Source organism: Trichosurus vulpecula, chromosome 4 (assembly GCF_011100635.1).
Source record: "Trichosurus vulpecula isolate mTriVul1 chromosome 4, mTriVul1.pri, whole genome shotgun sequence".
Classification (NCBI taxonomy): domain Eukaryota; kingdom Metazoa; phylum Chordata; class Mammalia; order Diprotodontia; family Phalangeridae; genus Trichosurus; species Trichosurus vulpecula.
The window spans coordinates 209300784-209317083 of record NC_050576.1 but is presented as its reverse complement, the minus strand read 5'-3'; the positions used below and the strand labels follow the sequence as shown (position 1 = coordinate 209317083).

Genomic DNA, 16300 nt, shown 5'->3' with positions numbered 1-16300 from the left:
CTTGTTTCCTTTTCAGTGTTGAGACGAACATCACGTAAGAGTTACTAAACCATTTAATGACCATTATTCGATGACTGTACTATATGACAGGTGGCTTATATAATGTGTACTTGGGAAATCACAAGCAGTAATGTTTTCTTTACTTCTGGCCAAATACTTATTATCCAAGTTGCATAAGAAAAACTTGTGTTCCAGTAGGTTTGTTGAGTGTTCCTAAGTTTTGGATGTTACCAGACTGTTGTATTTCTGTTAGTTTTAACATATGCTTTTCCATTTACTTAAAAAGAAAAACACAAGCACTTTGTGATGTGTTGATGTAGGGTTCTTAATCTGGGGCCCATGTACTTGTTTTTTAAAAGAAGAGATCTATAAAAATATCTATAAAATTATATCTATACATATAATATATACATAGATTTGTTGTTCAGTTTTGTCTGACTCTTTCTAGGGGTGGGGAATCTATGGCCAAAAGGCCACATGTGGCCCCTCTAGGCCCTTAAGTGAGGCCTGAATCCAAACTTCATAGAACAAATCCCCTTAATAAAAGGATTTGTTCTGTTAAACATGGACTCAGTCAAAAGGCCACACCCAAAGACCTAGAAAGCCAAATGTGGCCTAGAGGCCACAGGTTCCCTACCCCTGCTTTGGACCATACTGTCCATAGGGTTTTCTTCGCAAAAATACTAGAGTGGTTTTCCATTTCCTTCTGTAGTGAATTAAGACAAACAGAGATTAAGTGACTTGCCCAGGGTCACATAGCAAAGAACTGCATGAGGCCACATTTGAACACAGGTCTTCCTGACATTACTTAGGAGCCTAGATAGATAACTGCATTTCAGTATAACTGATTTCATTTGTATTCCTAGGTATTTATTTTGCGCATTTAAAAACATCTGAGAAGGGCTGCCCAGACTCTCAAGCGTTCACGACACAAAAAAGTTTAAGAACCCCCGATATGAATTAAATTCTCAACTTGGCCTCCGTGTAAATAATTTCCGTAGATTAGGCTGGATGTTTTCCTTATCAATGGATAGGCATTTATAAAATGAGGCTCGCTCCTCTGTGTCCAGTCAGAACATCAAGATCCTTGGTGTCCGGGGTTATTAGACTGAGTCATTCCGTGGAGCCGTGTTTAGAGTGCTCAGACCGGGCTTCAGATCTGCCCTCAGAGACTTAATAACAGTGTTACAAGGCACTTAATTTCTTTCTGCCTCTGTTTCCTCCCCTCTAAAATGGGGATAATAATAAGCCTTACTTCCCAGGGTTGTTTTGCAAAACTCCAAGCCCTATGTGACAGGTAGGATGAAATGTTAATATTTTAGTCCTCATGCGAGTGTAGGTATAAGACAGAAAACATCTGACAGGGATTTCTCTTGGGGTACAGGCCGTCTGAAAGGGAAGTTCTCAGGATTCGAATGCTTTTAAACGCAAATTGTGGCTATGAAAAGGGCTGGTCTGGAGGGACTTTCTCCCAACAGAAAGTGAAGCAGGCACCTCCTGGACAACTATAGGTCCGGTCCTGCGCTCAGGGCCCCTCTGGAGCAGGAAGGACTGGGGCCGGCTCTCACTGCTGGGTGTTTGGCGTGGTCAGTGGGTGTGCGCCTGCCTCGGAGAGGGCGTGTGTGTGCTTTCGAGTGTCCTGCGGGCGGCGGGCCACGGTGCTGCCCCCGGGCCGCGGCCTGGACCGCCTGGAAGGAGCCGCCTGGCTCACGGACACCCATGGCCAGGCCTCCAGCGAGAAAGAGAAGCATGCGTGGGGCGGCCCACTGACCAGTAAGTGAAAAGAGCTCTTTTAACAGAGCACCTGCCCCTGGCCTTGAGTCTGGGCCCTTCCGTCTTCCTAGGACATGGTCTGCCCCCCCTTCCCCTCCCTCCCTCCGTCTCCCGTTACCCCTCTCCCCCTCCTCTCCCCCTGCCCCTCCTCTCTCCGTCCTCCTCTCTCTCCCCCTCCTCTCTCCCTCCCTGCCTCTCCCCTTCCTGTCCCTCCCCCTTCCTCTCCCTCCTTCCCTCCTTCTCCCCCACACTCTTCCCCCCCCACCCATAAGTAGCTAGAGCATTTATTAAACACTTAGTGTATGCCAGGCACTGTACTTCCCCCGCCCTTTGGACCTAATTTAGACATTCACAATAACATAACCCAGGTGCATGGGAAGAATTTATAACCATCTCATATGTACATGTATACATACATGCATACATTCATACATACACACACTATGTACATATATACTATACAATATATACTATATGTACACACTATATACACTATATGTATACACACTATGGCAGAGAGCACCTTTAATGTGTTAAATATAGATTGAATATATATGTATTTTCAGCATTTCCGTGTAACTTCTTTCCTTTGTATTCCTACGTATTCTATTTTGTGCATCTAAGGGTTTTCATAGGCTTTCCCGCATTCCCAAAATGACACAAAAAGTTTGAGAACCCCCATCATAAATTGTTGTTCAGTCAGGTTCGACCTTTGTCACCCCATTTGGGGTTTTCTCGGCAGGGATATTGGGGTGATTCGCCATTTCCTTCTCCAGCTCATTTGACAGATGAGGAAACTGAGGAAAACAAGGTTAAGTGACTTGCCCAGGGTCACACAGGTAGCAGGTGGTTTGAGGTCGAATTTGAACCCAGGAAGATGAGGCTTCCTGACTCCAGGTATGGCATTCTATCTGTGCCACCCAGCTGCCCCATTATAAATTACTTACGTATCACACACGCACACAAATAATTGCATAAATAAATAAATTTAACAGTTCAAAGGTTTATCTCTGCCATATTCTGTGTCCCGTGGTAGTGGGGAAGGATCCCAGGGTTCTGAAAATCTAGGCCAGTGGAACATTAACTCCCTTCCGTGTGTTGTCTTCTTCCATTAGAATATAACCTCCTTTAAGGCAGGGACTGTCTGTCTATTGACCTGTATTTGTATTTCCAGAACTTGGCACAGTGCCTGGCAAGAGTAAGCACTTAACAAACACTTGCTGCCTGTTGCCTGCCTGCCTTTGTCCAGCAGAGACCTCAAGTACAGGCCCTCTGCTGTATAGCAGAGTGTGTAGTATGTAGTAGGTGCTTAATAAATGCTGGTTGTCTTGACTCGACTGTAGGCCTATTTTTGAAGGGCCAACCCAGCCAAGTTCGGAAAGTCTTACCGCCAGGTAGGTTAACCACCGACTGGTAATGAAATTACTTTGGCTGCAGGGATTCTTAAGGGTTATCTACTAAGGCATAGTTGAAATCTTCCGTGGAAGGAGTACCCACGTTGCCAAAATCATGGGATCCTTAAGTTTTGGAGTATTTAAGATTTTGAAAAATGCTTTTCTCATAGCCCTGCGACATAATGCGGGTAAGTGACAGTATTGCCACTCCCATTTCCTGCGTAAAGGAACTGATAGCCATAAAGTTATTTCTTAGGAAGGAAATACCTTATTTTTAAAAAAAAAAACATAAAAAAGGTAGATTTTTCCCACACACACAATTTATGATATATTGAATGTAACCTGTAGAAATTTTATGCATTTAAAAACAGTATTTAGAGGTGGGGTCTATAGGCCTCAAGACACTACCAGAGGAGTCCATGACACAGGAAAAATTGAGAACCCTTGCCTTAGAGGTTTGCTTTTGTTTCTTCTCTCCCTAGCAAAGGAAATGGTGGGATCTACCCCCCACCCCACCATTATCATTATAAATGTTTTTCATTTTCCAAAGTAACCTTTTCTAAACCAGAAAAAACATATGAAGTAAGTTCTAGGGCCAGAAAAGATGATGCCCTTGTTGAAGGGGTTCTATACTAAACTTTTCTCTTGTTCTCATCTTCAAATGTTTCTAAGGATGATGAAAGATGATGGAGCAGGAAAAATTTTTGTTACCACCCTGAAAAGAAGCTCATCCAGAAGAAAACATTCCAAGGTCCTTGTTAGCCATAATTAAGATAAGAGAGGAAAGGTGGGTTGGATTGAAAGGATGGGGCCTTTCTATTTTCAAATATAATATTAATAATCAACATAACCCTTGGAGTCTTCTTCACAAAAGCTGCCTCTCCTATTATAATTTCTTTTTGGTTTAGCTGATGAGTTTTCTATTTTCTTCCTGACAGATGACTTGTGCAATTAAAACTTTGGCTTTGGTTAATTGAATATTTTGGCCTGGATGGGAAATAAGGGAGGGAAGGGAATAAGCATTTATTAAAAGCCTACTATGTGCCAGGCACCGTGCTATTTTTTTTTTAAAACAAATATATCATTTGATCCTTTTAGGTGCTATTATTATCCCCATTTTATAGTTGAGGAAACTGAGGCAAAGGTTAAGTGACTCACCTGAAATCACACAGCTAATACGTGTCTCAGTCTACATTTGAACTCAGGCCTTCCCCAGCTCCAGGTTCAGCACTGCCCCACTAGCTTTTTCTGGATGGGGTTCTGACCTAGGTGATTCAGTCAGTGTTCCCTAAGTAACCCTTTATGATCTGAAGCAGCAGCACTGAATTCTCTTGAACAAATATGCTAAATGCATGACAGGTTTTACTTTTTTTTTCTCCCAGGTTTTTCTTTTTAAAAGATAGATATTGGTAGGAAATGAACAATTTCAGGATAATGGCAGCAATTTAAAACCTGGGGGTTGTAATGTTTGGTTTTTTTGGTCGATGGTTTGATTTATAGCTTGGATTAAATGATTAGGAGTTACATCACTTGTTTCTCACTTATCTTTTGAGAGGTGTCACAAGTATTTGCTTGAAGATCCCTTAAATACCAATTGTTACTGATACCAGAATTTGGTTGAAGCAATTTTGCAATTTCAATCTTATTGGTCTTTGTCAATCCCCGTGCTCCTCCCCCCCACCCCCAGCCAGTTCCCTACCAAATAATAAAAGCTGCTCTCAGTTAAGTCTGAATGAGTATGTGACTGTGAAACTGGAGGTTTTGCAAAGTTGGTGAATAGATATCTAATCACGTGAATTGGGTAACTTTTCCCTTGTTCTGTTGAATTATAAAAACATGAACGCTAGGGGGAGCTAGCTTCCTTATTTTATACAACAATGGTTGGCCAAGCTGTTAGAACTCTATTTACATTAACTTTGTACACAAAAACGGTTTTTTTCAAACACAAAATTGGAAATGTGAAAAGTTCTCCATCCTGTATCTATTGTAAAGTCCTGGTGGGAGTGATTATTTAAACTATTCATTTTATTTTTAGTCTTTAAAAAACAAAACAAAAACCTGATGCCTTTTCTATCACATTCATTTCCAAGTATATATCCCTTTCCTACCCAGAAAGTTATCTCTTGTAACAAAAAATTAAAATGAAAGAAAATCAGTTCAGCAAAACCAACCACATTGCCTTTGTCTAATAGTATATGTTATGCGCCATACCCATAGCTTCCCGCTTCTGTAATGAGTGGAGATAGCTTTTCTTCTTCAGGCTAACCTGGGTTTTAAAATTGCATAGAATTCCATTTTATTTTGTTCTTTTTCTGATTTATGCCATTGTGCTCATTGCATTTACTGTTTTTCTGGTTCTGCTCACATCAGTTATATCATCCGTTCTACATCAATTTATGAATTCTATGAATTTTTTATTTGCTGTTTCTTATGTTGGAGTAATATTCCATAACATTCAGGTAAAACAGTTTATGTAACCGTTCCCCAGTCAATGGACACTTATTTTTATTTCTAGTTCTTTGCTACCAGAAAAAAAATGTCATTATGAATATTCCATTACATGGGGTATCTTTGAAGGTCTTTGACCTTGGAGTATATGTCTAGCAGTGGAAACTGAGTCAAAGTATGAACATTTTACTCACTTTTTATAAGTTTTAAAAATTATTTTATTTTCAACTAAAAAGCATTTATTTTCTGCCTCTCGTGTCATTCACAAAGCATAATCCCAAATTGCTTACCTAGAATGTTTGGACCAATTCACAACTCTCTCATTGGTATATTTATGTGCCTATCTTTCCATTTGGCAGGTAGGTGGCACAGTGGATAGAGCACTGGGCCTGGGGTCAAGAAGACTCCTCTTGGTGAGTCCATCTCTGGTCTTGGTCTCAGACTCTTACTAGCTGTGTGACCCTCGGCAAGTCACTTAATCCTGTTTGCCTTAGTTCTTCAAATGTAAAATGAGTTGGAGAATGAAATGGCAAACTTTCTTTGCCAAGAAAACCCCAAATGGGGTCACAAAAAGGTTCTCTCAAGAATCATTTGTTCATATTCTTTGGCCTTTTAATTAGGGAATGACTCTGGATCTGGCATATGTGTTAATTCCTCATATTATCTTAGATATTAGATCTTTATCAGATATATTTGGTGCAATAATTTCCCTTTTATTTTAGCTCTGTTGATCCTGCAAAAAAAAAAACCATTACAATTTCACATAACTGAAGTTTATTTTTTGTGATCCCCCCTGCTTGGTTCAAAATCCTGTCGCTAGCCATGATTGTAAATGATCTCTCCATCCATCTTCCTCTGTTAAAAAAAGTGACTGGTTATTTTGAAGTTGGGTATCCATGTCTAACCTATTGTATATCATGTAAGATGCTGATCCACAATGTTTTGGCAAACTCCTTCCCAGTTTTCCCTGCAGTTCTTGGCAGATAGGCAGTCCATCCCAAAGTAGAGCTGTTCTGCAGCCCAAATAGTTTTGGTGATTAATGGTTTATGAAATAACTTGAAGTCTATTCTTCCTTCATCCCTACTTTTTAAATCTTGTGATCCTAAACACTTTACTCCTCCTAATTAATTTTATTAATATTCTGTCTAGCTCTTGAGAAGTACCCCCTTGGTAGTTCAATTGGTATAGTATTAAAGAGAAGTTAATTCAAGTACTACCTTTACATTTGAATTATTGGTATTACCTAACCATGAGCAATTAATTATGAGAATTATTTAAGTCATTATTTCTTAAAGGAGTGTTTTGCAATTGTATTCGTGTCTTGAGTGCCTTGGTAATTAACCCCTGCTATTTTAGCATTTTGTAATTATGTTGAATAGGATTTCCCTTTCTATTTTTTTCCTCCTGGATTTTGTTATTGCTATACATCACTAGTGATTTTTATGCATTTATTTTGTATCTTTATTCTTTATTGAAACTATTAATGATACCAACTGGGCTTTGCTTATTCACGTGGGTTTCCTAAGTAAGCTATAATTTTGTCTTCTTTGCTAATTTCTGTTAACCATTTTTTTGAAAGACATTGCTTATAAGCAACTGGTAAACACTATCCACCCCATATTTATAACCACTCCCTGCCTAATTTTATTACTTGGTTTAGTGAAAACACTACCTTAGTCAGACTAATGTTTTCAGGCAACACTAACCTCAGATTTTTGCATCTCTGGCCATTGTTTAAATAATACTGCAATTGGGTTTGGTTTGTTGTTCGGTTGTTTCAGTTGTGTCAGAGTCTTTATGACCCCATTTGGAGTTTTCTTGGCAAAGATACTATTTGCCATTGCCTTCTCCAGCTTATTTTACAGATGAGGAAACTGAGGCAAATAGGGTTAGGTGACTTGCCCAGCTAGTAAGTGTCTGAGGCTGGATTTGAGCTCAGCTTCCTGACTCCAGGGCCAGTGCTCTTATAATATATTAATGATGTTATGATTAAACAGCATTGGTAGGGACAGCAATGCTTGGATAGTCTATCATATCTTGTGAACAAACTTAGAATAGTAAAAATATCTAAGTTATTAATATAATAAATCATATATTACCAGACGTATTTATAGGGGCAGCAGAGAAATCACTGGATATGGAGTCATGACCAAATGACTGACTTCCACTAAAAAGCAAGTGAATTCAGGATCTCTGGGAGTGGCAGCAGTCCTCTTATTCCTCCCACCCCCCACCCCCTGCAACCATTGCTTCCTGCTTCCAGCCCAGCCTTCACAGCCATTATTTGGGGAGTAACTTCTGTAAAGAAGGGATCAACCATCTCCAACAACTACCAGCGAACTAATTATCATCTACAGGGCAGATATAGCCTACCCTGCAGAAACAGCAAGGCACCCTGAGGGAAAGAGAGGAGCCAGCCTGTGCCAGGCATGTCAAACTACCACCACCACCATCTTAATCCCCATCTCCTTTCAGACCCTAGTGGAGACAACTCAGGGCTGAGAGCCTTAGGAATAGCAATGCTTCCAACCCAGTGCCCACAGCCATCATCCTGGGAGGCAACTGCTCCTGCAGATTCTACAGTCACAGCTAGAGAAAGATACAGAAAAGACAGTTCTTGGGACCAAAGTCTTTGGCGTTGTCAAATGGCTCAACATTAGAAACTGATTTGATTTTATCAGAGGAGGCTGGGTGGTGCAGTGGATAGAGTGCTTTGCCCTGGAATGAGAAAGATCCAAGTTCAAATACAGCATCATAAACCTATAGAGGTGAGCCCCCCCCCCCCACAAGTCACTTAACATCTGTCTGCCTCAGTTTCCTCAGCTGTAAGATGGGAATAGTAATAGCATGTACCTCCCAGGGTTGTTGTCGCTCAGAGTAGGTACTTAAATGATTGCTTCCTTCCCTTCCTTATCAGCAGGGAAAGGACATTAAAGGAGGGGTATTATCATCTGCTTTTCCATTGTACCCATGGAACTCTTCCATCTAACTTGCAGCTGAAACTTTCTCTGTGTGTTGCCTCTCCATTAAAACGTGAGCTCCTTGAAAGGAAGGACTATTTCATCTATCAGTCTATATCCCCAGCACCTAGCACGGTGCTTACTAAATGTTTTTCCATTCACTCACACACTCACTTACTCATTCACGCTCAAATCCTAGCTCTGCCATTTACAACCTTGGAACACTATAAGGTCCTTCTATGTAATGAAAATATGCTGTGTCCTTGGATCTTTACATTATTTTTGGTACCCTTTCTCTTGCTAGGCTAATGGTTTAAGAATATTATTATTTCATATACTTCAATTGTAAGATACAAATACAGAAGAGAAGATTTCAAATGAACCTTTAAAAAAGATTTTGCTGGCTGGAAGAAATAAGGCTGTATTTGAAATTAATCCTCTTTAGGTTACTACTTTGCTAATTACACTACAAAATTAGTTTTTCCCAACTAATGAAGATTTAGGGCTTAGGCAACTTTATAATAGAAAAAAAATCACTCTTAAAAAAAACCCTCATGAATTTATTGCAAATTTCATTGTTTCCTAGCAATACCAGAATTTCATTAGATATAATAATGCCCAAATCAACAATCCTGTTTTATTTTTTTGCCACTTAAAAATCTAAGATTATTGGTCTGCTGAAACACACACATACTTGTTCATGCTATTACATTCAGAATGTACAAAGAGTAGTTATTAACATGAAATTGGTATTGGACATCTTAGGAGAAGAAAAAGATTAAATTGTAAAGTGCTGAAGTAATATAAATATACAAACTGCCACAAGCTCAACTTTGTTCTCAAGCAGAGACAGAAGAATTGCTATATCCACTTTATTGTTAAGAGTGCCTGTTTTGGGGGGCATTTACATTCCCATCTACCCCCTCCCCATTCCCACAAAATTTTACAGATTGTCCAGTATAGCTATTGCTGATCAAATGCTGTACAAAACATAGCAAGTAATGAATGATGCCACTTTATATGCAGCTGTGTGTGTGCCTGTAACCAAACTAGGCTTGTCTTGTTTGTTCCCCTGAGTTGTCTTAAAGTAACAGCAGAGATGTATAAAAGATGGGGGTGGCAAGCAAGGGCCATCACTGACCAGGTGAGATTTTGTATAAATCAAAGCCCACCCTGTTGCTTTCACACTTCCCTTCATAAGTAACCTTGAAATGGGAAATACTGTACATGTAAGTGTTAAGTTGAAAAAAACCACAACAATAACCCAGTCTTAAGATGTAAACAGTATCTTGCAACTCAATGATAGTCCTAAGTGTCTTAATGTTTCAACCATTCAGTAATTTTTTTTTAAAAAATCAGAATTAGTACAATCCAATTCTGACCAAAGAAATTTCTCAAGTATTTTTGGAGATGAATGATTTAAAAAAAAACTAAACTAAACTAAATCACACCCAGTAAGGTGGTTTGCTATTCTTGCCCAAGGGGGGTTTTATCTGTTTTCAAATAGCACAGTTTGTGTTAAGATCATTCCAAAGAAAAACTGAGAAATCATTACAGTCTGTATTTTCAATACAGTAATTTTACAAAACAAAAGATTTTTTTGAGGCATTGAAAGGATAGCTGAAAGGAGGTAAAATGCATTTTACTAGTTTTCATATTTAATTTCTCATAATAACTATCAGCTTTTACCCATCCTAGAATAAGTTAAAAATAAATACTGGTTTAAATTTAACATACTACAATCACAGATATAGGAATAACTCAAAAAAACAGGAAATATATTTGAGAATGCTATTCTGGAAAAGTATTTTGTATTAAAATACATATGGTAAAAACTGGCCATAAAAATAAGTGGTAATCTTCACATTTATCCAATTCAAGTTGTTACGGTTATTTATTTCACAATTCCTCAGTTTATTGATAAGCTATTTGGTCTAAAATTCTACATCAGATTAATCCATTTAGAAAAATAAAAGCCCATGTTTTGCCAAATGGAAACACCAAAGTCATTATTTAAAAAAAATTTTTTTTATTCATATTTATCTATTCATTTTCCTAAAAAGATCAAGGAGTTTTCAGTAGTGTCTAGGATTTTTTGAGTGGTCTGCTCATTGTCACATGGGCTACAATTATTTCATAAGATCCCAGTTTACCAGCATGGGAATTAGAGCTGTGAAAACACTTGGCTGATGCATAGCACCTCTTTAAAAACAGGAATGTGAAGGTCTAATGCATTCTCATTTAGCTAATGACATACAACCAGATTTTGAACGGAAGCTTTTTTGTTTGTTTGTTTGTTTGTGTTTGGTTTTTTTTTTGGCTGACTTAAAACAAATTCAAAAAGAAAATTTTTCAAAAAGATGTTGATAGTCCTGTTCACATATACATACATTCCTGTTAAGATGTTGTTTCTGAAAGTGGGGAAGAAAGGGTAGTCAGTCACCTTTTCCTCATAGTCCTATTAACCCAGTATTTTATATTATTTGAAAAACTGTTATCATACTACTTCGTTTTTCTTGTTTCCTTTGTTTTCATGTTTCCCAAGGTCCATTTCAAGAAAGTCTTCAGGTGTATCTTGTAAAGTTTTGGACTTCTGACTATCAGACGACTTTGTTTCATCTAGAGGAGAATGACACAGTCCAACTTTGCATGGTCTCACAAATGCCAGAAAAATAGCTGCTACTAACATGCCAGCTGCACAGGAGTAGAAAGCTGAAGCATAATTGTAGGTGCTATCCACTAGAATACCTGGAGGAAAACATGATATGTAAGAAAAGTTTTTAGAAACAGTAGATAACCTTTCCCCAAATCTCACTGAGAAAACATTCTAGTTTTTCTGATTTATGTTATTAAAAATGGAAATGTTAAATCCACCATTACTGACCTGCATCTCCCCAAAGTGATCAAAGACTAAGAGAAAAAACCCATACATACAAAAATATTTTAGCAGCAGCAGTTTCTGTTGTAGCAAAGAATTGGAAATTAAGGGAGGGATGCCTAACAATTACTCAACAGTAATGGATTATTATTGACCCTTAAGAAAGGATGAAAAGGACAAATTTAGAGAAACCAGGGAAGACTTGTATGAACTAACGTAGGGTGCAGCTACCAGGAAAACAGTTTCTATAATGACTACAATATTATAAAGGAAAACAACTTTGAAACAATAGTTAATTCTAATTAATGCAATCATGACTTCAGAAAACTAGTGAATCACACTTGCCCCTTTCTTGGCAGAAAAGTTTTGAATTATATGATATAGCCAATATATCAATTTATTTTGCTTGACTATACTTATTAATTATAAAAGAAGGCTTTACTTTTTAGTAGGAGGAGAGATGTAGGTGGGAATAGGAGGTAGTGCTACTGATGCAACAAATGTCAAACATACAAAGACAAAAATACATAGAGCAGAAGGAAGTTCAGAAGGGACAATAGAAAACTGGGCAATGTTGGCACTACTGTGTTAAATTTAATATATACTTTAAAAATCATAAACTATACATAGTATAGAGATTTATTGTTTCATGTACCATTCTTTCTATTCTTTGGATTTGGAAATGTTCACATTTGCTGACATTTGTCAAATGCAAAATAAAATAAGAAACTTTTAAAAGAAATGGTGGAGGAAAGAAAGCTCTATCACAGCTATAGGACTAGTTTCAAGAAGAATTAAAATAATCTGTAATGTAAAGAAATATCTCCCAAATGCCAAAAACATGTTCTGTACCCAGAAAAGGAAAAATAGCTGAGCTTCTGTGTGTCAGAGAGGGTCATTTGGAATATGGAAAAAGGATGAATTCTTGTTTGTAAACTTTTTTAAAGTTACCAAACCAACAAATATACTTTTCCCCTCGAACATATTCACATCTTTAAAAAAATGAGATAGCACACTTAATGATGTATTGCATTGCAACATCATTAAATATGTATTGTACATCAAAGCTATAAACCACATTCATGCCCCTTTTTCCAAGGACTTATACTACAGCAATCAGTCAACAAGTATATGCGTACAACTGCGGACCCAGGACTGTCACAACCTTTCTGAGAAGGAACATTCTTTTGGAAATCTTCTAATTTTCGTTATTCTATTAGTCAGATGAGAGACTGGCATAGTGGCTAGAGAGTTGGCCTTGAAGTTAGGAATATGTAGGTTCAAGTCGTAACTGTGTGAGCAGAGATAAACCATCACTCAGCTTTGGCGAAGGGATGTCCACACAAGCTTTTTTTTCTTTTTTTTTTTTTTTTTTTGCCAACAACACAGCATGGTGGAAGGAGCACTGAACCTCTGGGTTCCAGACCTGATTGTGCCATTATTCAGTCTGTGACTTTGATCAAGTCACTTCATATATGTGGAATTCAAATTTGTTAATCTTAAGGTCCTCTCCAACTCCAAAAACCTAAGGCTCTGATCTAGTGAAGAATATATTCCAGAATCCACAAAGTAGCTAAGTAGCACATTTTAGAGAGCAAGATATACATTTGAATTACCTGAAAGTGGTGGTCCAGCAAGCCCCGATATACTCTGAATGAAGACATAGACTCCAGCTGCAGAAGACATCTTCTCAATTCCCACTATATCATCTTCAGCTAGTAGAGGGAGATGAGTACCTGCTACTGTTCCAAGCATGAACCCAAAAAATGCGCTGCATGTCATAAGACCCCAAAATTCAGAAGCAAAAGGAAAGGCACATAAAGATACAGTCAACAGAATGACACAGATAAGCTCAATGTAGACCTTACGGATAGGCTTTCTATCAAGGACAAAACCAGCACTAATTCTTCCAAAAATTTCTGCCACTGCCATTGCAGATAATGTAAAAGCTGAACGATCCTTGTCAACACCCAGACTGATGCTCAGAGGAATGATGTACAAAGGGGGAGCAAAGAATCCAAGTGTAGCAAACAGACCAAAAAGCATGTAACAAATAAAACTCTTTTCTTTCAAAATGGAAAAGTCCAATAATGAAGCTTTTTCACTTGGTTTTGTATCAGTGGATTTTACCAGGATTTCTATGTCAGTCTTTGGCTCAGGCTCTGCATTGGCATTACTAGGCACGTTTTTAGGTGAGGTAGTTAATTCTACTCCTGAGTCAATGGAGTCTATTGAGGTGTGTGTTTTCTCATTTTCAAGCATATACTGCACTTCTTTCCGATTTTCGGCTGAGGATACTTTTGGTGTTATGGGTGATCTGATTATAATTGGTCGAAGCAGGGATCCACAGATGATAATGTTTAGCTGTACTACACCAACAAAGAAGAGACTGTATCTCCAGCCAATTTTCTCTTTCAAAGCTGTGATGGCTTGCATATTCAGGAGAAAAGAAATAACAAAAGTCAAAGTTAATGATGGACCTAATAAGACTTCAAGAAGCAATACAGATTCTGATTTAGCAATAAACTTTAAAAGATAAACCTCCATATTTGGGACCACATGCTAGGTAACATACTTTGAATAAATAAATAAGGGTGTAGAAAGTGTCAAGAGATACAAAAATCAAGGAAAGAAAATGAATATTGTTTTGCCCATTTCCACTGGGGTTAGATTTCAGGCTCTATAAATGCGTGGACAAAAACCATCTATTAAGGATTTAGGCAAAGAATGGAAGAGTTACAGTTACCTCCACCAAAAGTGGTATTGGGGGGTTACAACGTATCAGGCAGAGGTAGAAGACATAAACCAAGTCAATAATGCATACTGGAGATTGTTGACATTAAAGGTATTTATATTTTTTCTGTTTATAATTCATTGATTATCATTTGCCTGTGATTTGTAAATATGCCCACAAGCAATGTAACTGCTGGTTGGTTTTAGTTCATCTAATGCAATTCCCATCACTCCCACCACTGTACACATGAGGAAACAGGCCCAGAGTAGAGAGAGACTAGCACGTGTTTTAACAAGCTAATTAGTAGTAGATCGGAGCAGCCAGGTGTCACAGTGCACAGGCACTGGGCCTGGAGTCAGGAAGTCCCGAGTTCAAATTCTACCTCAGTCACTTACCCCTGTTTGCCTCAGTTTCCTCACCTGTAAAATGAGCTGGAGAAGGAAGTGGCAGACCATTCCAGTGTCTGCCAAGAAGACCCGAAATGGGGTTCTGAAGAATTGGACACAACTGAAATACAACAACAGCCGCCAAGACTAGAACCCAGGTCACCTGGCTTGCCATTCAGTGCTCTTTTTACCAAATCATACTGTTTTAGTTCAGTGGAAGTACAATATGAGCCAATGAAAATGAATGAATGACTAAAGCGTTTATTAAGTACTAACTATATGGAAAGCACTGTGCTAAGCTCTATGGATACAAAGAGAAAAAAACAGTGGTTACCACTGCTGAACCACTGCCTATGATATTGGAAAGACTGGGGAATGGTTGAGGAGGGAAGGACCTGAGACAGGCAAAGGTTATACTTTGGAAAGTAGGAAAGAGAACACATTCTGCAATCTATAAGCCACTGAGCTGGACTTTGATTCCTGGAAAAATTCTTGAATGGATCATTAGACTCCATAAAAACAAAGTGGTGATTATGAAGAGACAGTATGGCTTCATCAAGAACAGGTCATGTCAAACTAACCTTATTTTCCTTCCTTTTGGCAGGGTTACTAGATGAATACATAAGAGGAATGCTGTAGGAAGCTAGTTTACCTAGAACTGATCCAAGTACTTAATAAAATATGCTCAGCTCATAGCAAAAAAAAAAAAAAATGATGACCCAAGCTAGAGATAATCTAATTAGATGAATTCACACTTGGCTGAATGTCTAGACTCAAAAGAGTAGTCTTTAGGGGTTCAGTGTTACCTTGGAAGTAGGTTTATTGTAGAGTGCCCCAGGAAATTGGGCTTGGTGCCAAATCATTTAACAATCTTAACCAAGTCTGAATAAAGGGATAGATCCATGTTCATCCCATTTGAAGATGACACAGAACTAGGAGAGGTAGTGAATACACTGAGAGACAGAGTCAGGATCCAAAGGACTCTTGGTAAACTCGAGCATTGGGCTGATTCTAATTTAATGACATCCAGTGGGAATAAATGCAAAATTTTATGCTTTGGAACAAAAAATAAATCAATCTTAGAAGTACAGATAAGGGAGGCATGATGAGACAGCACTTTGTTTGGAAAAAATCTGGGGGTTTCAGTGAATTGTAACCTCAAGTAAGAGTCACCGATGTGGTCCCCCGTAAAAGCTTATGTCATCTCTTGAGCTACTCTAAGAGAAACCTACTTTCCTGGAGTAATGAGGGGATAGTCCCATTTTGCTCTACCCTTATCAGACTTCATTTGGGGTACTCTGTTCAGTTCTGAGTGCTGTAGTTTAGGACATGACACTGACAAGCTGAAGAGACTTCAGTCATGATTACTGAACTTCTTTAATGTTTGAAGGAGTGGAGAATTGTTGAGGTGGGAAGGACCAAGGAAAGCCCCGGAGCCCATGCTATATGAGGAGTGGTTAAAGGAACTCGGAGATGTTTAACATGAAAAAAATAACCAGGGGTGACATGGTAGCTGTGTCCAAATATGTTAAGGGCTGTCATGTGGAAGGATGGGATTTGGTTCCAGAGAGCAAAACCAGGAGGAACAGTGGAAGTTCAAAAGAAACTAATTTAGATTTTAAATCAAGGACAACTTCCTAACAATTAGAGCTGTCTCCAAATGGTGGTGAATTCCCTACCTTTGATGTTTTCATCAGAGGCTAGATTGCTTGTGGGATATATCTTA

General features: G+C 38.4%; 2 protein-coding genes across 6 annotated transcripts in view; one reads left to right on the top strand and one right to left on the bottom strand.

The window, feature by feature from the left end:
• The first annotated feature begins 1605 nt into the window (after positions 1-1605).
• ARSG (arylsulfatase G) overlaps positions 1606-16300 on the top strand; it is a 181382-nt gene continuing 166687 nt past the window's right edge. For all 4 annotated transcript variants that reach the window (XM_036754100.1, XM_036754101.1, XM_036754102.1 and 1 more), the window contains exon 1: positions 1606-1773. The gene's annotated coding sequence lies outside the window, so the exon portion shown is untranslated. The remainder of the gene's footprint in view (positions 1774-16300) is intronic.
• SLC16A6 (solute carrier family 16 member 6) overlaps positions 9116-16300 on the bottom strand; it is a 45117-nt gene continuing 37932 nt past the window's right edge. For both annotated transcript variants that reach the window (XM_036754104.1, XM_036754103.1), the window contains exons 5-6: positions 13071-13883; positions 9116-11324 (exon numbers count right to left, since the gene is read on the bottom strand). In XM_036754104.1, coding sequence (XP_036609999.1) covers positions 11074-11324; positions 13071-13883 — 1064 coding nt within the window. In that variant the 3' untranslated portion in view covers positions 9116-11073. The remainder of the gene's footprint in view (positions 11325-13070; positions 13884-16300) is intronic.